General features: G+C 44.9%; 2 protein-coding genes across 7 annotated transcripts in view; both read left to right on the top strand.

Moving 5' to 3' along the window:
* The window catches only part of ARMCX5 (armadillo repeat containing X-linked 5), a 135,742-nt gene that overhangs the window by 37,378 nt on the left and 77,069 nt on the right, over positions 1-21,295 (top strand). The gene's annotated exons all lie outside the window — the stretch shown is intronic.
* GPRASP1 (G protein-coupled receptor associated sorting protein 1) lies at positions 14,114-19,620 on the top strand. Its single transcript, XM_082447516.1, has one exon. The coding sequence runs from the start codon at positions 14,440-14,442 to the stop codon at positions 18,589-18,591; it is 4,152 nt and encodes a 1,383-aa protein (XP_082303642.1). The 5' UTR covers positions 14,114-14,439; the 3' UTR covers positions 18,592-19,620.

The following is a 21,295-nucleotide window of genomic DNA, read 5'->3' as shown; positions in this document are numbered from 1 at the left end:
TATCACCTCATACCTCATCAGAAAGACCACAAATAACAAATGGTAGCAAAGAGTGGAGAAAAGGAAACCATAATACACTGTTGGTGAGAATATAAATTGGTGCAGTCACTATGGAAAACAGTGTGGAGGTTTCTCAAAAAACTAAAAATAGAACTACCATAAACCCAGCAATTCCACTCTTGAGTATATATCCAGAAAAAACAAAAACTCTAATATGAAAGATACATGCACCCCAGTGTTCACCACAGCACTGTTTACAGTAGCCAAGACATGGAAGCAACCCAAGTGCCCATCAACAGATGAATGGATAACGAAGATGTTGTACAAATGGACTTACCTACGAAACAGAAACAGACGCACAGACATAGAGATCAGACTTGTGATTGCCAAGGGGGAGGCAGGGGTGGGGGAGGGATGGGTTGGGGGTTTGGGATTAGCAGATGCAAACTATTATATACAGAATGGATAAACAACAAGGTCCTACTGTAGAGCACAGGGAACTATATTCAATATCCTGTGATAAACCATAATGGAAAAGAATATAAAAAAGAATGTATATATATGTATAACTGGATAACTTTGCTGTACAGCAGAAATTAACACAACACTGTAAATCAACTATACTTCAATAAAATAAAATTTAAAAAAAGATGTGGTATATATATATACAATGGAATACTACTCAGCCATAAAAAAGAATGAAATTTTGCCTTTTGCAACAACATGATTGGACTTGGAGGGTATTATGCTTAGTGAAATAAGTCAGACAGAGAAAGGCAAATACTGTATGTTATTACTTATATGTGGAATCTAAAAAATAAAACAAACTACTGAATATAACAAAAAAGAAACAGACTCACAGATATAGAGAACAAACTACTGGTTGCCAGTGGGGAGAGGGATGTGGGGAGGGACAAGATAGGGGTAAGAGATTAAGAGGTACCAACTACTATGTGTAAAATAAATAAGCTTCAAGGATATATTGTACAGCACAGGGAATATAGCCAATATTTTATTATAGCTATAAATGGAGTATAATCTTTAAACATTGTGAAACACTGTGTTGTACACCTGAAACATATAGTATTATAAATCAACTATACCTCAGTAAAAAAAAAGAAAAAAGAAAACAACATAGGTGAAAGTCTTGATGTTGGTCTTGGAAGTGATTTCTTGGATATAGCACCAAAGCCACTGACAACAAAAGCAAAAATAGACAAATGAGACCATATCAAACTAAAACGTTGTGCACAACAAAGGAAATAATCAACAGAATGAAAAGGAAGACTACAGAATGGGAGAACATATTTGCAAACCATATATCTAAGGGACTAATACCTAAAATATGTAACGAACTCCTACAACTTCATAGCCAAAAAAAGAAAAAAAAGGCAAAGGACTTGAATAGACATTTCTCCAAAGAAGACATACAAATGGCAACCAGGTATATAAGAAGGTGCTCAACATCACTAATCATCAGGGAAATGCAAATCAAAACCAAAATGAGATATCCCCTCACACCTGTTAGGATGGCTATTATCAGAAAAACAAAAGATCACAAGTGTTAGCAAGGATTTGGAGAAATTGGAACCCTTAGACACTGCTCTAGGAATGTCAAATGGTGCAGCCACTATAGGGTAGAGTATGGAAGCCCCTCAAAAAAACAAAAATATCAGGGTGATGCTGGCCTCGTAGAATGAGTTGGAGAGTGTTCCTCCCTCTGCAATGTTTTGGAAGAGTTTGAGAAGGATAGGTGTTAGCTCTTCTCTAAATGTTGGATAGAATTTGCCTGTGAAGCCATCTGGTCCTGGGCTTTTGTTTGTTGGAAGATTTTTAATCACAGTTTCAATTTCAGTGGTTGTGATTGGCCTGTTCATATTTTCTATTTCTTCCTGGTTCAGTCTGGGCAGGTTGTGCATTTCTAAGAATTTGTCCATTTCTTCCAGGGCAATATCACTGATGAATATAGATGCAAAAATCCTCAGCAAAATACTAGCAAACAGAATGCAACAGCACATTAAAAGGATCATACACCATGATCAAGTGGGGTTTATTCCAGGAATGCAAGGATTCTTCAGTATACGCAAATCAATCAATGTGATACACCATATTAACAAATTGAAGGAGAAAAACCATATGATCATCTCAATAGATGCAGAGAAAGCTTTTGACAAAATTCAACACCCATTTATGATAAAAGCCCTGCAGAAAGTAGGCATAGAGGGAACTTTCTGCAACATAATAAAGACCATATATGACAAACCCACAGCCAACATCATCCTCAATGGTGAAAAACTGAAACCATTTCCACTAAAATAAGGAACAAGACAAGGTTGCCCACTCTCACCACTATTATTCAACATAGTTTTGGAAGTTTTAGCCACAGCAATCAGACAAGAAAAAGAAATAAAAGGAACCCAAATCAGAAAAGAAGTAAAGCTGCCACTGTTTGCAGATGACATGATACTATACATAGAGAATCCTAAAGATGCTACCAGAAAACTAGTAGAGCTAATCAATGAATTTGGTAAAGTAGCAGGATACAAAAGGAATGCACAGAAATCTCTTGCATTCCTATAGACTAATGATGAAAAATCTGAAAGTGAAATTAAGAAAACACTCCCATTTACCATTGCAACAAAAAGAATAAAATATCTAGGAATAAACCTACCTAAGGAGACAAAAGACCTGTATGCAGAACATTTTAAGACACTGATGAAAGAAATTAAAGATGATACAAATAGATGGAGAGATAGACCATGTTCTTGGATTGGAAGAATCAACAATGTGAAAATGACTATACTACCCAAAGCAATCCACAGATTCAATGCAATCCCTATCAAAGTACCACTGGCATTTTTCACAGAACTAGAACAAAAAATTTCACAATTTGTAGGGAAACACAAAAGACCCCGAATAGCCAAAGCAATCTTGAGAACGCAAAATGGAGCTGGAGGAATCAGGCTCCCTGACTTCAGACTATACTACAAAGCTACAGTAATCAAGACAGTATGGTACTGGCACAAAAACAGAAATATAGATCAGTGGAACAGGATAGAAAGCCCAGAGATAAACCCACGCACATATGGTCACCTTATCTTTGATAAAGGAGGCAAGCATATACAGTGGAGGAAAGACAGCCTCTTCAATAAGTGGTGCTGCAAAAACTGGACAGGTACATGTAAAAGTATGAAATTAGGACACTGCCTAACACCATACACAAAAATAAACTCAAAATGGAGTAAAGACCTAAATGTAAGGCCAGACACTATCAAACTCTTAGAGGAAAACATAGGCAGAACACTCTATGACATAAATCACAGCAAGATCCTTTTTGACCCAGCTCCTAGAGAAATGGAAATCAAAACAAAAATAAACAAATGGGACCTAATGAAACTTCAAAGCTTTTGCACAGCAAAGGAAAGCATAAACAAGACAAAAAGACAACCCTCAGAATGGGAGAAAATATTTGCAAATGAAGCAACTGACAAAGGATTAATCTCCAACATTTACAAGCAGCTCATGCAGGTCAATAACAAAAAACAAACAACCCAATCCAACAATGGGCAGAAGACCTAAATAGACATTTCTCCAAAGAAGATATACAGATTGCCAACAAACACATGAAAGAATGCTCAAAATCACTAATCATTAGAGAAATGCAAATCAAAACTACATTCAGGTATCACCTCACAACGGTCAGAATGGCCATCATCAGAAAATTTGCAAACAATAAATGCTGGAGAGGGTGTGGAGAAAAGGGAACCCTCTTGCACTGTTGGTGGGAATGTAAATTGATACAGCCACTATGGAGAACAGTATGGAGGTTCCTTAAAATACTAGAAATAGAACTACCATACTACCCAGCAATCCCACTACTGGGCATATACCCTGAGAAAACCATAATTCAGAAAGAGTCATCTGGGGCTTCCCTGGTGGCACAGTGGTTGAGAATCTGCCTGCTAATGCAGCGGACACGGGTTCGGGCCCTGGTCTGGGAAGATCCCACATGCCGCGGAGCAACTAGGCCCGTGAGCCACAACTCCTGAGCCTGCGTGTGTGGAGCCTATGCTCCGCAACAAGAGAGGCCGCGATAGTGAGAGGCCCGCGCACCACGATGAAGAGTGGCCCCTGCTTGCCGCAACTAGAGAAAGCCCTCGCACAGAAACGAAGACCCAACAAAGCCAAAAAATAAATAAATTTAAAAAAAAAGAGTCATGTACCAAAATATTCATTGCAGCTCTATTTACAATAGCCAGGACATGGAAGCAACCTAAGTGTCCATCATCGGATGAATGGGTAAAGAAGATGTGGCACATATATACAATGGAATATTACTCAGCCATGAAAAGAAATGAAATTGAGTTATTTGTAGTGAGGTGGATGGAGTTAGAGTCTGTCATACAGAGTGATGTAAGTCAGAAAGAGAAAAACAAATACAGTATGCTAACACATATATGGAATCTCAGAAAAAAAAAAAAAAGTTCATGAAGAACCTAGTGGTAAGACGGGAATAAAGACACAGACCTACTAGAGAATGGACTTGAGGATATGGGGAGGGGGAGGGGTAGGCTGTGACAAAGTGAGAGAGTGGCATGCACATATATACACTACCAAACGTAGAATAGATAGCTAGTGGGAAGCAGCCGCGTAGCACAGGGAGATCAGCTCGGTGCTTTGTGACCACCTAGGGGGGTGGGATAGGGAGGGTGGGAGGGAGGGAGATGCAGGAGGGAGGAGATATGGGAACATATGTATATATATAACTGATTCACTCTGTTATAAAGCAGAAACTAACACACCATTGTAAAGCAGTTATACTCCAATAAAGATGTTTAAAAAAAATAAAATAAAAGCACTTATTAAAAAACAAAAATAGAATTGCCATGTGATCCAGCAATTCCATTTCTGAGTGTAAATTCAAAATAATGGAAATTAGGATCTCAAAGGGATTTCTGCTCTCCCTTGTTCATTGCAGCATTATTCACAACAGCCAAGATATGGAAAGAACCCAAATGTTCATTGATAAATGAATGGATAAAGAAAATGTGGTCTATATACAGAATTGAATATTATTCAGCCTTAAAAAAGAAGGAGGGCTTCCCTGGTGGCGCAGTGGTTGAGAATCTGCCTGCCAGTGCAGGGGACACGGGTTCGAGCCCTGGTCTGGGAAGATCCCACATGCCACGGAGCAACTGGGCCTGTGAGCCACAACTACTGAGCCTGCGCGTCTGGAGCCTGTGCTCCACAACAAGAGAGGCCCGCGCACCGCAATGAAGAAGAGTGGCCCCCACTTGCCACAACTAGAGAAAGCCCTCGCACAGAAACGAAGACCCAACACAGCCATAAATAAATAAAAATAAATAAATTAAAAAAAAAAGAAGGAAATCCTACCATTTGTGACAACATGAACCTGTAGAACATTATGCTAAGTGAAATAAGGCAGTCATAGAAGGACAAACACTACATGATTCCACATATACATGGTATTTAAAATAGTCAAACTCATAGTGAAGAGAGAATGGTGGTTACCAGGGATCGGGGGAGAGGAAATAGGGTGTTGTTGAATGGGTATGAAGTTTCAGTTATGCAAGATGAATAAGTTTTAGAGATCTGCTGTACAACATAGTGCCTATAGTTCACAATACTGTGTTGTGCACTTAAAATTTTGTTAAGAAGGTAGATCTCATGTGTTCTTACAACAACAACAAATGGGCACAAAGAAAATTAGAGGTGATAGATATGTCTATTATCTTGATGGTGATGATGGTTTCATGAGTGTATACTTATGTCCAAACTAACCAAATTGTATACATTAAATATATTGTTTTTAATATATCAATTATATCTCAATAAAGCTGTTTTAAAAAGACATCATCATACTGAACATCATCAAGGTTTTCTCCTATGTTATCTTCTAAGAGTTTTATAGTTTCGCATTTCATATTTAGGTCTATCATCCATTTTCTGTTGATTTTTGTGAAGGATGTAAGGCCTGTGTCTAGATTCAGTTTTCTGCATGCAGATGTTCATTTACTCCAGCACCATTTGTTGAAAAGACTGTCTTTGCTCCATTGTGTTGTCTTTGACCCTTTGTCAAAGATCAGTTGATTATGTTTATGTTGGTATATTTCTGGACTCTCTGTTCTGTTCTGATGATGTTCCATTGATCTGTTTGTCCATTCTTTCACCAATATCACATCATCTTGATTACTGTAACTTTATAGTAAGTCTTGAAGTCAAGTGATATCAGTCCTCTGACTCTGTTCTTCTCCTTCAATACTGAGTTGTCTATTCTGGGTCTTTTGCCTCTTCATATAAACTTTGGTATCTGTCAGTATTCACAAAATAACTTGCTATGCTTTGGTTTAGGAAGAGCTGGTTAGGAAGAACTAGTCTTGACAATATTGAGTCTTCCTATCCATGAACATGGACTATCTCTCCATTTATTTAATTATTGTATGATTTCATTAATCAGAGTTTTGTAATTTTCCTCATATAGATCTTGTACATATTTGTTAGATTTATACCTATGTACTTCATTTTTGAGGGTGCTAATATAAAAGGTACTGTGTTATTAATTTCAAACTTCACTTGTTCGTTGCTGGTATATAGAAAAGCAATTGCCTTTTTTTATATTAACCTTATCCTCTAACCTTACTGGAGTTGCTTATTAGTTCCAATCTTTTTGGATATTCTTTTAGATTTTCTACATAGACAAACACATCATTTGCAAACAAAGGCAGTTTTATTTCTTCTTCCCAATCTGTATTCCTTTTATATCCTTTTCTGGTCTTAATGCATTAGCTAGGAATTCCAGTACAGTTTTGAAAAGGAGTGGTGAGAGGGGGCATCCTTGACTTTTCTTGATCTTAATGGTAAAGCTAGTTCCTAACCATTATGTATGGTGTTAGCTGTGGTGTTTCTGTATATGTTCTTTATCAAGTCAAGGAAGTTCTATTCTATTCCTAGTTTGCTGAGACAATTTTATTCTTTTGCATGTGGATATCTAGTTGTCCCAGCACAGCTTGTGAATGGACGGGATTTTCAACAAATGGTGATTGAATTCCAATCAATGAAATGTAAGTGTAAATGATGTAGGCATTTCTTTACCATGGATTTTAAGAAGCAGGTGGACTACCTCTACTCTTTTTTTCCCATTTTGCTGGCTAGACGCAGACTACGGTGATGCCCCATCGCATATTTTTTCTGTTTTGAAAAGTTACTTTAACATTCAATTAACTGCCAATATTCGCTGGCATTGTGGAAATTCAGGATTTCTTCTCCCTGCAAAGTTAATAACCATGAACTCACCTCACCAGCCCCTTTAGTTCTAGAAATCTGCAAGGGGTATTTCCCATGTCCTGAATTTTGATGGTTTTCACACGATTTTTCCATGTGTGGTTGCCACAGTAAGCTTTACTGTGAAGCACTTAAGTCCCTCCAATTGCTCCCTCTAATTTGTCCAACCACTACCCATACCCAGAGTCCTCATCATGTTAGAGTTGAGTACTACTCTAAATTTTAAAACCATGTTGGAGAGGAGGACGTTTTCCTCTCTTTAGGTTATACTTTATAAGTGGGATCTGCACCCCAGAATATAATTTCTTTGCAAACTGTGCTTTTCAGGACAACTTATGAACCTGCCTTTGTTGTAACAGACATACAGTTGAAGGCATATGTTAGAAGAGGCAAAAATAGGAGTCCTAATCCCAGTGCTGCCATTAGAATAGCTATACTCCTCTAATGAAAAGGCATTGTTCCTGGGCTGAGGTCATTGTGCCTGGCTCTGTTTTCCTTCAGCATAAATTCTCTTAAAGAAGAACCCACTCCAAATATAACCTGAAAATATTCTTGGGTCAGGCCTCCCCACAAGTTCTTTAGATGTGCTTTGTCTCAAGTAGTAGACACAGTTTAGATCTTTCCTAGAGGTTCTTCAGTCTCTACTGAAGGTAGACATCTATTTTTTTTTTGCACATTTTTTTGATTAATTTTTTTTTTTTTTGGCTGTGTTGGGTCTTCGTTTCTGTGCAAGGGCTTTCTCTAGTTGCGGCAAGTGGGGGCCACTCTTCATCGCGGTGCATGGGCCTCTCACTATCGCGGCCTCTCTTGTTGCGGAGCACAGGCTCCAGACGCACAGGCTCAGTAGTTGTGGCTCACAGGCCCAGTTGCTCCGCGGCATGTGGGACCTTCCCAGACCAGGGCTTGAACCCGTGTCCCCTGCATTGGCAGGCAGATTCTCAACCACTGCGCCACCAGGGAAGCCCAGTAGACATCTATTGATCCAGTTTCATAGTTTACAAGAATGCAACCCAGCCTGGTTGGTCCCACCTGCAAGGGACTTGAGTTCCTGTGTAAAGCTCCTGAAACTCAGGAATATGAGAATGGATATATTCTAAGAATACATAGGGTTTGGATCAACCTTGAACAAAAGGGAGATCCCAGAGGGAAAGTTTGCCTGAGGCACATGAAGGACAGAAGAAAGGTAAATTAAGCTAAATGGGGAAAACTAGGTCCATGACCACAATGACTGAGAGAGACAAGAGTAGATCACTCAAGCTGCACAGGCAAGGGATATGCTAGTGTGAAAGTTCATGTGCATGTATGTGGGAGGTGGGGTGGGTATAGTGCAGCAGCACAGCTGCTTCTGTATCCCAGGCTTACTGGTGGGCGAATTATTTGGGGGGAAGAGAGACAGAGAGAACATGAAGCTGGGGCTCTGCTTTTATTAGGGTCCCAGTGTAGAGAGCCTAGGATTTGTCAGGTTGTCTTTATTGGCTAATTTAAAGCACAAGAGCAGATAGTAGTCTCAGGAAGGAAAAGGCAGGATCTCTCAAGGACTCAGTTGTCTAGGTTAACCAAGGCTTTCTGAAAGAGGGAACTTAATGAGTGGGAGTGGCCTAGTTCCTTCTCAGGTCCTTTTGCTGGTAGCTATGTCTTACAGCCCATAATATGATTATTCAAGCTGGTTTTCTTTTGAAATGGATGCCTTGGCAATCAAAAGCTTAATGTCAGGCACTTAAACTGCAATCAAAAAGCATAATGCCCAGCACTTACACTACAGAAATTTATATTTCAGAGGCTAGTCAGGGTTACACAGGTGCTAGTGGAGGCACTGGAGAGTGAAACTGTGGCTGTTGCAATCACACGATAATCCATTTTACAAGGAAGTAAATATAATATTACTTAACAGACAGACATAGATCAGCATCTTGTTTAAATCTTTTCTTTGCTCTCTGATTTTAAAGATGACACTTAATCTATCTGATAGATACACATAAAGAGCTAACACATAAAAAGTTTAAAATAGGACTTTTCTCAGTTCAATAAATGTTAACAGCAATAGTGTCTTCTGTAAATGAATTTAGAACAAATTGTCCAAAAGATATTTCAAAGTCTCACAGTAAAATCAGTCAGTTTTGGTAGATCCACTCCCCTGCCAGTAAATATTTTGGGATCAATATCCCAGCACCTGGAAATTACCAGAGAAGCTTGCATTGGTATGACCATAAACTTTTAGGATAGAAAGCTAAATAAAATAGAAAACACAAGTAAATGTAAACTCAAGAGAACAGAGATTTCTTTCCAGTGTTTTTTTTTCCTACTGCATCTCCAGTGCCTAGGGCAAAGCAGATACTCATATATATTTGTTGAATGAATAAAAGGCACCAGACACTTTCAGAAGGGGAAGGAACAGTTCAGAGAGGCAAAGAGATTCATGCACATGCACAGATCCCAGAAGAGCTCAGACTCCCTTCTTCCACCCTGGCATTCACCCAAGAGAGTATACTTTGGAACAAAGAAAATCCACAATTCAGCTGAGGCCATTGAAAGAGCACAGTGAAAGACTTTCCTCTGAAAACTGATATCTGTTGTCTCTAGATAGAGTATAGAATCATCTCTAGATTTTTTCTCTATCACCTAAATATTGTACAGTTATAATAAATATCTAATAACAAAAGCTGATATGAAAATTCATGGTAAGAATAAGGTTCCCTTTTCATCCTGGTAAGCATCCATGATATTCAGTAAATAGGGACTTTCTCCAAGACGAACCTCAAAGATGATTGCAAAATCTCTCTTCTTTAGAAAAGAGAGAAGGCGCTTAAGAGGGTGGTTATAGTGGTGAGAGATGAGCGCCCAAATTGATCCTCCCAGGGGCTGAAACCCAATTCAAGAAAGTGAGGGGGAATGGACTTTATCAGGATGGTGAGTGAATTCGGTTCCCACTGCTGCTGTAACAAATTACCACAATCTTGCTGGCTTAAAAAAACAAAAACAATAAAATATTATCTTACAGTCCTGAAGGTTGGAAATAGGAAAAGGGTCTCTCTGGTCTGAAATAAAGGTGATAGGAGGACTTCATTCTTCCAAAGGGTTCTAGGAAGAATCTGTCTCCTTGCCTTTTCCAACTTCTGGGTCTGCCTGCAGTCCTTGGCCTCTGGCTTCCTTCCATCTTCAAAACTAGTGATATCCCGTCCACTTGTGGCGTCTTTCTCATGCAACTTCACTGTGACACTGACTCTTCTGCCTGCCTCTTCCACATTTAAAGTAGCCTTGCCATGGCATTGGCCAAGATACAGCAGTGTAATCTTACTTTACATTCAGCTGATTGGCAATCTTAATTCCATCTGCAACCTTAATTTTCCTTTGCCATGTAACATCACATATTTACAGGTTCTGGAGAACAGGACGTGGACATCTTTGGGGGACCTTTATTCAGCTTACCACAGCGAGGGTGCCATTTAGGTGGGTTTTAAAACGGGCAACAGTGCCAGCAGGTTTGTGCTCAACCACAGGTGTGCTTAACCAGGGTTGCTGTTTGCCCCATGGAGCACAGAAAGGAGGGGCTGGAGACTACAGGAAGGATATAGGAGTGCAGGAAGCAGAGGATTCAAGGGCCAGCAGGTTTCTGTCTTGGGGAAGTGGGTGCCTGGTGGGGCCTTCTCCAAAGAATGGCTGGGGAAAGTAGACTGGTGTGTATGGCAAGTGTGTGAGATCCCAGTTGGTTCTAATCCCTGCCACATTCCCACCCTGCCAAAGATGATGAGCGCTTGGAGGCAACTGCAAGAGACGAAGACCTGACAGAACCCGGGGAGAGAAGCCAGGACCGACCCTACCTGGTGCCTGACACGTGGCTATGGGATGAGAGACAGGGAGGACTGTCTGAGCCGGTGCGGGTCCTGAGAGAGAAAGGCCCTCTTTCCTGGGCAACTGTGGGGGCGGCGAAATGGCAAAGTGTGCTACCGTGCTACCACTGCGACTGAGAAAATGGCAGTGTGGCAGAGAGGATGACGACACTGGCGCAGACAGGTGGTTTGTTTCCTCAGGCCAGAGGTCTATCTAGGGCTGCCTTCCCTTAGAAGAGAGGCAGTGGCTCGGCCTCCACGGGCGCCGCCTCCCACCTTCCTCCCGCCCACGGCCCCAGAAGGTGGAAAGCAGACCCGGGGAGGGCCGTCCTCACAGCTCCTCTGCCACTGGCGCCCAGGGAGGATGGCGGGCGCGATGGGGGAGGGTAGGGGGGCGGACTCCGAGCAGTCCTGTACACACACACACACACACACACACACACACACACACACACACACACACACACACACACACACACACACACACACACACACACACACACACACACACACACACACACACACACACACCCCGGGACGATCTGTATCCATCCGCTGCTCCCTCCAGCGCAGCCCCTCCCTACCCTCCCAACCCCGGCCCCCACTGCCCACCGCCCGCCGGCCCCACACGCTGCGGTGCCAGAAGTGTGCGGGGCGGGGAGGGTGGTTGCCCGACGGGGGGCGGTGGAGGGCCGGCGTGGCCCCGCCCCTGAGGCCGGGACTCCTCCCGGCCCCGCCCCTTTCTGGGTCGGAACTACGGTGGGCCTGGGAGGGGGCGTCGAGCCCATTCGTGCCGTATCCTTCCGCCCCCTTCCCGACACCCTCGCCGCGAGCTGTTGGTGCCGCAGCCTTTGCAGCCCCTGCCCGGTTTGGCGCAGCCGCGCGGGGGGGACGGGACGCCTCTTTGCCGTTCTGCCCGCACGGCGACCGGTGGGAATCCGAGTGAGGAGCTGCGACAGGAGGGGGAGGCCGACCATCGGGACCCTGCGCCTGCGAAGGCAAGTGGGGGTGTCTCGGGGGCGACGACCGGCTCACACCCTGCCCCGCGGACCCTGGCAGCCTGACGAGGGGGAGGCAACCGGGTCGGAGTGGGTCCCTGAGAGAGGTGCGCAGCGCCGGGGGACCCCTGGCGCTGAGGAGGCGGCGACCGGCGCGGACCGGGCCCGGGGCGCGAGGTCTTGGCCGCAGGGCTTCCCTCGGATCCTGGGGAGGCGAACGGCGCGGGCGCTCCCCGGCGGGCTTTCTGGACTCCCGCGCCCCGCCGTCGACGGTGCCTGTGCCAGGAGAGGGCTGTGGGGGAGGCTGCTGCGGGCGAAATGGCGGAGGGGAGCCGGGGTGGGGGCGTCGGGGAGGCCGCCGGGGGTGGCGGTCGGAGCCGGGTGCCGAGCGGGCGGGCGCGGGGGGCCGCCCGCCCGGTCCCTGATCCTGGAAAGGGGTTTGTCGGACCCCGCGTGCCGGGTGCTGTCCCTTCCCACAGGCGCCTCTTTGATGCCGGGGTGTCCTGTGTGTGCGCGGTAGGTCTGGCGATTACACGCCACGGCGTGCATCTGTAGAGGAGAGGCTTGAGAAAAACTAGGGACGGGAAAACGGCCTGTATTTCTGACGTTGTGTGGGGATGGGGGGTGAGGGTGGGCAGCAGCCATTGACTGGACACCCGAATCGGGATGGGGTGACTGCGACCAGAGCAGGTCAGGCATCCAGGAATACCTCCTAAAAGTCTCCTCTCTACCTTGTTTCTCCACACTTTCTGGCCTTCCTCCCTCAACTCCATCCAAAATTGGGGGTGGAAAAGATGGACTGGGAGGTGAGGGTGGGACAGAAGTCGTAAATACAAGTACTACCGCACAACCTGTTTTCTAGAATATGCGAGCGCCCTTCCCCCAATCTATGTTGTATAGCACAAGGGATGTGAACACCAAGTAGTGAATCTTCAGAATTGGAGAAGAGACTAAGAGGAAGTGTGTGATGTGAAGATGAGTTATCCAGAAGCCTGATCCATAGGGCTTAAGTTAAAAGAAAATATTCTAACCAACAGGACTGTAAATGTTAAAAGATAGATAACTTGGGTACTCCTATGTTTGTTGTTTGTCTGTCCACCAAGCACTCAGCTGCTACCATCATTTCTTGACCATCTTACCTTTTGATCTGTTTTTCCATAGGCCTGCTTTAAGGCTGGTCACTTCTGCAAGGAAAGAAAGGAGGAGGAGTCTGGTTCAAATCTCTGGAGGTTTGTGCGAAGAGGGGCGATGCAGGAGACAGCTGCACAGTATTATCATGGCAGGTTCTTTGATCCAAGTGGTTTCAGGGCCTCCTCCACCTCTCCTACTCTCTGTCAAATTTGCACATTGCCGCAGAACCCCTTGCCCATTTCCTGCAGGAGATATTAGGAATAGTGGGGTAAGTGTGGATTGAGTCGTGAATTCGAGGAAAATACCTAAGTGTAGGAACCAGGAGACAGAAAACATTAGACATATTAGACCCTTAAACAGAAAGAGAGATGTTTGTATCAGGGGTCAGGGTTCTTGCTTGTCTATCTAGCAGTCAGGCTCCATTCTCTGCTATATGTTTACTTGTACCCAGGATATGCAGGCTGCTGTAGAGTTTGACGCCACTGGAATCAAGGAAAGGAGCAAGAAATTGTGCCACATCAGTGAAGGTTGGTATGGGAATGGGTACAACTTTTGGGTGGGGTAGAGGAGACCAACATAGGTCCAAGAGTGATTAGGGTCTGGCCTGGGTGCTCCTCAGTCTCTTCCATTGCCCAGATACTTTTCCACCCTCTTCATAACCTGTTTAATAACAGGCAAAGTAATATGGCAGCTTTGGGGATAAAAATTGTAGAAAAAATGAAGGTGATAGAGAGACTTCTAATAGCCTAACTCTCCCATCAAGCATTCGAGGTCCAGTCTCTCTATGTGAGTCTTCATGGAGTGACACAGTTGGAATAGACTCAAAGCCCCATGTCATTCTCGCTTCCTAGATTGACTTCCAGTGGCAGCTCTGGTGGTGTTGGAATTGCTGCTGACCACCACCCTCAACAGGTCTACACCCACCCAAGAATCATCCATCCTCTCCCAGCTTGGTTGTGCTTTTTCTTCACTCTGACTGTAGTATTGGCTGAGGCTGGGATTGGGAAGGAGGCTGATTGACTGCTGGACTGGTGATTGACTCTAACTTTTGTTTCCAACTGTATCACCTGAATCATCAAAAGATTAGAGTGTGAAGATACAAGACTGTGACAGATCTGTGGTAGAGGCTGAGACTGACTGGGATAGCAGTATTTAATCAGGTCTCCTCTGTAACTTGTACTATGACTGGGGCTGAGATTGAGCCTGGCATCCAGGCCAAGCCTGAAAAGAAGCCTGGAGAAGAAGTTGGGGGTGGGGCTGAGAGAGAGAATGAAGTCCCAGTGGTGGTCAGACCCAAGGTTAGGACCCAGGCCCAGGTAGTGCCTGGAGCAAGGCCCAAAACTGAGACCATGGCAGTAGTTGGGACACATCCTAAGAGTGAGGCCAAGGCAGTCACTGGGGCAAGGTCCATGGATGAAACCTATTCATGGGCCAAGACTGAGTTTCATGCTGAGGCACTACTGAAGACAGAGGGAGTGTCCCAAACCAATGCTGTATCCTGGTCACTGATCAGTACTGAGTCTGGATCCATTGCTAAAACTAAGATCTGGTCTATGGATAGGGAACTGGTCAGTATGGATGCTGAGTCCTTTCCTGGCACCAAGGTCAAGTCCCAATCAGGTATCCAGCCTTTGTTTGAGTCAGAGGAGGAGACGAATATGGGGTCCTGGTGCCATCCCAGGCCTACATCCAAAAAAGAGACTTCTCACAATTGTGATTTCAGATGGGTGGATAGATCCTCTCTGAGCTCCTGGTTCTGGAGTAGAGAAGAGGTCAGTACAAGGCTTCATCCTAGAGACAGGGTAAAGGCCAGTACTAGGTCCAGGCACATGGCCAAAGAAGAGGCCATGTCTAGGCCCAAAACCAGTCGGGAGCTTTATGTTGCATCCAGTTCTGGTTCTGAGGATGAATCTATTAAGACATCCTGGTTCTGGGCCAGAGAAAAGACCAGTGTCTGGTCTAGGCCCAGGGAAGAGACCAATAGTAGGTCCTGGTTTAGGTCTAAGAAAGAAGTCTCTGAATCTAATTCTGGGTCTGAATGTGAGGACAATGTAAAATCCTGGTTCTGGGCTGGAGAGGAGGCCAGGTACAAACCCAGAGCCAGGAAAGGGGCCGATGTCAGGGTCAGGCACAGGGCCAAGCGAGAAGCTTCCATTGATTTCATGTCTGGGTCTATGGATATAGTCAAAAAAGAGTCCTGGTTCTGGCCTGGAGAAGAGGCTAATAACTTGTCTAGGCCCAAGTCCAAGAAAGAGGTGAGGGCCAGAGCAATGGCAAAGGAAGAGGCCAAAATCAAGGCCAGAGCCAGGACAAAGCGAGAAGCCAGGTCAGAGGAAGAGTTCCTCACTGGGGCCTGGTTCTGGGCTGCAGAAGAGTCCAGCATAGTGGGTGGGGACACTGTCAAGTCCTGTTCTCAAGTGGAGGATGAGTCCATTGTTGGCAGTTGGTTCTGGACTGAAGAAGAGGCCAGTATGGAGACTGAGGCCAGTGGTAAATTCAGACCAAAGACTGAGCAGGAGCCTATTGGCAATTCTATGCTTGGAACTGGGGAAAAGACCAGTGTGGAAACTGAGGCTGATGCCACTTCCAAATCTGTGCCAGCAGATGATACAGAAAAGGTCACTGCCAGTTTCTGCTTCTGGGGTAATGAAGAAACCAACCCAGAGGCTAAAGAAGAGACCATTTTTGGGTCTTGGTTTTGGGTCAGTGATGAGGCCAGTGTGGAAGCTGGTATTGGGGCCAGCTGTGGGTCCAGGCCAAGGTCTGAGGAAGAAGAGGTCATTGGTCCCTGGTTCTGGGCTGGAGAAGAAATCAATACAGAACCTGAGTTTAGAGAAGAGGCCAGGCCAGGAGCTGAAGAAGAGACAATATTTGGGTCCTGGTTTTGGGCTGGAAACCAGGCCCAGATGGATTCTGGGGCTGAAGTCAATTGTGACACTATGCCAGAGACTGAAGAGGAGGAGCCCATTATTCGGTCATGGTTCTGGGCTGGAGTAGAAGCTTGTGGGAGGGCTGAAGTCAGCAACAAGTCTAGCCTGGAGGACAAGGAAAAGGGTATTATATCATCTTGGTTTGGGACCACTGAAGAGATCAGTATGAAGTATGCCCCTGGTGCCCAATGTAAATTTATGACAACTGCTGAAGAGATCAATACTGAGTCTGACTTCTGGTCAGGAGAAGATCCCTGTGTGTTTGCTGCCAATGGAGGCAGCTGGAAGTCTAGGCCAGAGGAGGAACAGGACACTGTTGATTCATGGTTCTGGTCCAGAAAATATACAAGGCCAGAGACCACTGTAGGGCCCTGGTTATGGGCTGTGGAAGAGGGCAGTATAGATGATAGGACTGAAGAAGAAGCCAAGGCACCAACCAAGGAGGAGACCATGATCACGTCCTGGTTCTGGAAAGGGGATAAAGCCATTATAGAGGCTACAGATAGAGAAGAATCCAGGCCAGATGCTGAAGAGGAAGACATTATTGGTTCTTGGTTCTGGGCTGGGGAGGAAGACAGGCTTGAAACAGAAGCAGAGGCTAGGGAAGAGGACAGGCTGGCAGCTGAAGAGGAACATTTTGTTGGGTCTTGGTTCTGGGCCAGGGAAGAGGCCATTAGTAACAAGGCTAACATTTGCAGCAAATACAGTCCAGAAGCTGAAGAGGAGGAAGTCATTGTTGAGTCCTGGTTCTGGGCTGAAGAAGAAGCCAGTCTGGAGGCAGGGGATAGTTTTGAGTCCAAGCATGGCACTGAAAAGGAGGAAATCATTGTTGGGTCCTGGTTCTGGGCTGAAGAATATAATATAGACGTTGGACCCCAGGCAATAGAAGAGACCACATCAAGGTCTGGAGAGGAAACCACTTTTGGATCCTGGTTCTGGGATGCAAAAGAAATCAATGTAGAAGCAGAAACATGCTGTGCATATAAGCCAGAGGATGATGAAGAGATGATTGTTGAGTCCTGGTTGTGGTCTGGAGACAAGGCCATTAATGAGACTGAAACTGTGGCCACCTCTGAATCCAGGCCAGAAAATGAGGAAGGGGCAGTTGTTGGGTCCTGGTTTGGAGCTAAAAATGAGGCCAATAACAGGACTGGTAATGGAACCAACTATGAGTCAAGGACAGTAGCTGAGGAGGATGAAGCCATAGTGGGGTCCTGGTTCTGGGCAGGAGATGAGGCCCATTTTGAATCAAATCCTAGCCCTGTGTACAGGGCCATTTGCAGGTCCAGATGTTCAGTTGAGCAGGAGCCTGATGCTTTACGCAGGCCGCAGAGCTGGGAGGAGGTTGCTGTTCAGTTCAAGCCTGGCCCATGGGGTAGGGTTGGCTTCCCATCCCCAAGCCCCTTTAGATTTTCAAAAGAAGCAGCATTTCTGTTCTCTGAAATGTTTGGAGGAAAGCCCAAGCACATGGAACTGAGCCTAGAAGGGGAAGAGCAGGAATCTTTGCTTCAGCCTGATAAGCCTGACCCTGAGTTCCCATTTCAGTATGATCTGTCCTACCGGTCAGTCAGGGAAATTCGAGAACATCTTAGGACGAGGGAGAGTGCAGAACCTGAGAGTTGGTTCTGCAACTGCATACAGTGTGAGCTTAAAATTGGTCCTGAAGAGTTTGAAGAACTCCTTCTATTAATGGACAAAATTCGAGATCCTTTTATTCATGAAATATCTAAAATTGCAATGGGTATGAGGAGTGCTTCTCAATTTACTCGTTATTTCATTCGCGATTCAGGTGTTGTCTCACTTATTGAAACCTTGCTCAATTATCCCTCCTCCCGAGTTAAGACAAGGTTTTTGGAAAATATGATTCACATGGCTCCACCTTATCCAAATCTAAACATGATTCAGACATACGTATGTCAAGTGTGTGAGGAGACTCTTGCTTATAGGTTGGATTCCCCTGAGCAGTTATCTGGAATAAAGATGGTTAGACACCTCACTACAACTACTGACTATCACACACTGGTTGCCAAGTATATATCTGGGTTTCTCTCCTTATTAGCCACGGGCAATACCAAAACAAGATTTCATGTTCTGAAAATGCTACTGAATTTGTCTGAAAATCCTGTCATGACAAAAGAACTACTCAGTGCTGAAGCAGTGTCAGAATTTATGGGCCTTTTTAACAGGAAAGAGACAAATGACAATATTCAGGTGGTTCTAGCAATGCTTGAGAATATTGGTAACAATATTAAAAAAGAGGCGTTGTGGTTCACTGATGATGATTTCTGTCTTGAGCCATTTATTTCTGCATTCCATGAAGTTGAGAAATTTGCTAAGGAACTGCAAGGCAAAACAGATGATCAGAATGACCCTGAGGCAGAACAAAAAAATGAGTATGATTAATCACTTGCCTCTGATTGTCCTTATGTTCCTGAGTTATGGTCCTTGAATAATGCTTTAGTTTTCAAAGTTGGTTCTATGTTGTAATGTACACTTTAATGCTGATACTGACTTTGCCAAACTCTGTGTATGAGCTGGATCAATCTTCTGATGCCAAACGAATATTAAAACTGAAAGCACATTTGTTGATACTTGTTTGTGTCTAGATTGTGAATTTACCATTTAAGCTTATAGTGAACTGAGCTATCATAAGTAAGCAAAGTAAGTGTTATTGATGTCTATTTGAATCATGTTGTGTTTTCAATAAAGTTCTGTGTTAAAGTTGGCAGAAATCACCCTTCTCCGTGAACTTAAAATATACATGCAAAAAATAACATACGATAACACAGAGGTAATTAGCATATGAATAATAATGCTCCTTGAAAAAGCTATTCTCGTATCTTTAAATGAAAATGTTACCATGGGCTGCTACTCAGGGTATGCTTCAGAGAAGAAGGACCCAATTAATTTGGGCTCTGAAATGTAAGGAAGAGGTTGGATGTTGTGAAGAAAAGCTTGGAGTTGGAAAAAGTGTTCCTATGGGAGTGAGGTATCCAGTCTGCCTGGAGTGGCTGGGAGGAGTGTATTAAGGGATATAGAGGATAAGGTAAGTTTTTAAGAGCTGAGAAGTTGCATTTTGCAGTTCAAAGTATGGGTGTTTCTTTGATCTTGCTTAAAGGTTCAAAGAATAAGACCAGAAAGCACACAAATTTAACTGTCAGGAGTTCCATTTCTTCATGGTGGTGCCATGGAAAGTGTTAAGGTAATAGCATACAGGCCACTAAAATTGATGATATATAGGTTTTAAAATTGGCTGAGAAAAGCTCTGATACCTTCTATATTTGGTGAAATAGAAAAGACTGGTATCATACATGGAAAGATGATCCCTCCCCCCAAAAGATGTGTGAAATGGACTGAATTTATGCAAATGTATATTATTTGATTATGGAAAATCCTGCAACCATGTAAAACATGTCAAAGGAATAAAGAAGTGTGAGAGACTACAACTTCAGAAGCACTGGCTTGCTAAATAAAAATGCATAATTTAAAGGGAGTAAGCTGTAAACTTTCCAAAGTTTCTGAGTTTATGGTACACATTTTTCGGATTCACAAAAGTAATAACGTATCCTCAGACAGGAGCAAAAGTCAGGGATAAAGTTGGTTTGGGGTGGGGGTAGTCCAGGCTAAAGGAAAATATACAAAGTTTTATTCACTTTTCGTTTGTCTCAGGGTGCAAAGTGCTTTTTTCCTACCGGATTCTAGGCTGCAAGGTTTATGGAAGTAGGGCAAAGTGGCAGTTTTGCCTCCATTCACAAACCACAAGTGCTAACAGAGATCGTCCTGGTGGTGGGAATTGGAGATTGGATGTTTGTTTTGGCTATCAATATTTTCGAAGACAGATCCTGTGTGTGTTTTAATATGTCGCCCGAGTTTTGCACAGAATATTAAGTCACTTGGTCTCCAAACTCCTCATGGGGTGTTCCTCGCCAGCCCTGTGCTCCTACAGAGCAAGGCCCAGGCTTAGGGCTGGAAGCTTTGGCTCCAAATCCAGCCTTCCTTTCAGCTCTCTATCTTCACCCCCATCGGGAGCTTCAGATTGTTCTAGCAAGCAGCTCACCCCCAGAGGCAGAAGCCTGTGCCTTGCGTGCTGCAGGGCTGCGCAGACTTCCAGAGTGCGCGGTCACGTGGGACTAACTGTGGGTCACGTGACCGCACTCTCACTTGGACCGGCGTAGAGGTTTGTCGCGCTGGAAAGGGACGGGAAAGACTTGCACCTGACGCTTGACAGACGGCCGTGAGAGGAGTGGTAGGACGTGATGGTGGGTGCGTGGGTGGGTGTCTCTCCATGCTGCACTAGCCTGAAAGCTAATCCCTCAAGCGCCCAGAATTATGGCCTTTGTTGGCGGAGGACACAATCCCTCAGCCAATCGTGAGCGTCTTAGCTGGGGTCTGTTTTTGCCCGGGAGCTCAAGAGGCAGGAAGTCATCCTGCGGGAGGCGTAAGTGGAGAGAAGCATCGGCCGCTGCTAGAGGAGGTGGGCTCGAGGCCATATATTGGCATCCGTGGGAGGTGGTGGTGGAGACTAGATCCGGGCAGAGGAAGTGTCTCGGAGCCTCGCGCTCCCTCCTGCCTTCTGAAAGCCCCTACCCCACCCCCGTCTCCCCGCCCAGCGCTGCGTGACTCTGTTTCTCTGTGTGGGTGGGAGAGGTGGACACGTGGAAGCAGTTGGCTGCAGGGGAGCCCAGAGAGCGGAAACGGTGAAGTGACAATTTGTGAACACCGGTGGCCCTGGATCAGGAAACGCAGGTGTGAGGATAGGAACTGTGAGCTACACTCCCTTCCTCCCACCTAGTTGGCACTCACTCTTCTGTCTGTCTGTCAGACAGCGGGGATGGCTGGGCTCAATATTGTGGGCAAGTTAGTGGCGGGGGTGGGGTGGGGGTAATGAGAGGGCAACAGGACTGACTTTTACTCTAAGGTTCCAGCTGCCTGGAGATGCAAGAGAGGAATGAACCTCAATCTGGGCAGCTCTAGGGAAGGGAAGAGACAACACACTCACAAGGAGGGAACCTAGATGCTTTGGGCCCTTCACATAGGATTTCTCATTGGGTTATAAGCAAGCTTCTCAGCCCTCAAGAGGATCCCTGGATCTCAACCCAGGCAGCAG

This window comes from Balaenoptera physalus, assembly GCF_965194825.1.
Source record: "Balaenoptera physalus genome assembly, chromosome: X".
Lineage (NCBI taxonomy): Eukaryota > Metazoa > Chordata > Mammalia > Artiodactyla > Balaenopteridae > Balaenoptera > Balaenoptera physalus.
Note: the sequence above shows the minus strand (reverse complement) of the source record. Positions and strands in the feature narration are given on the sequence as shown.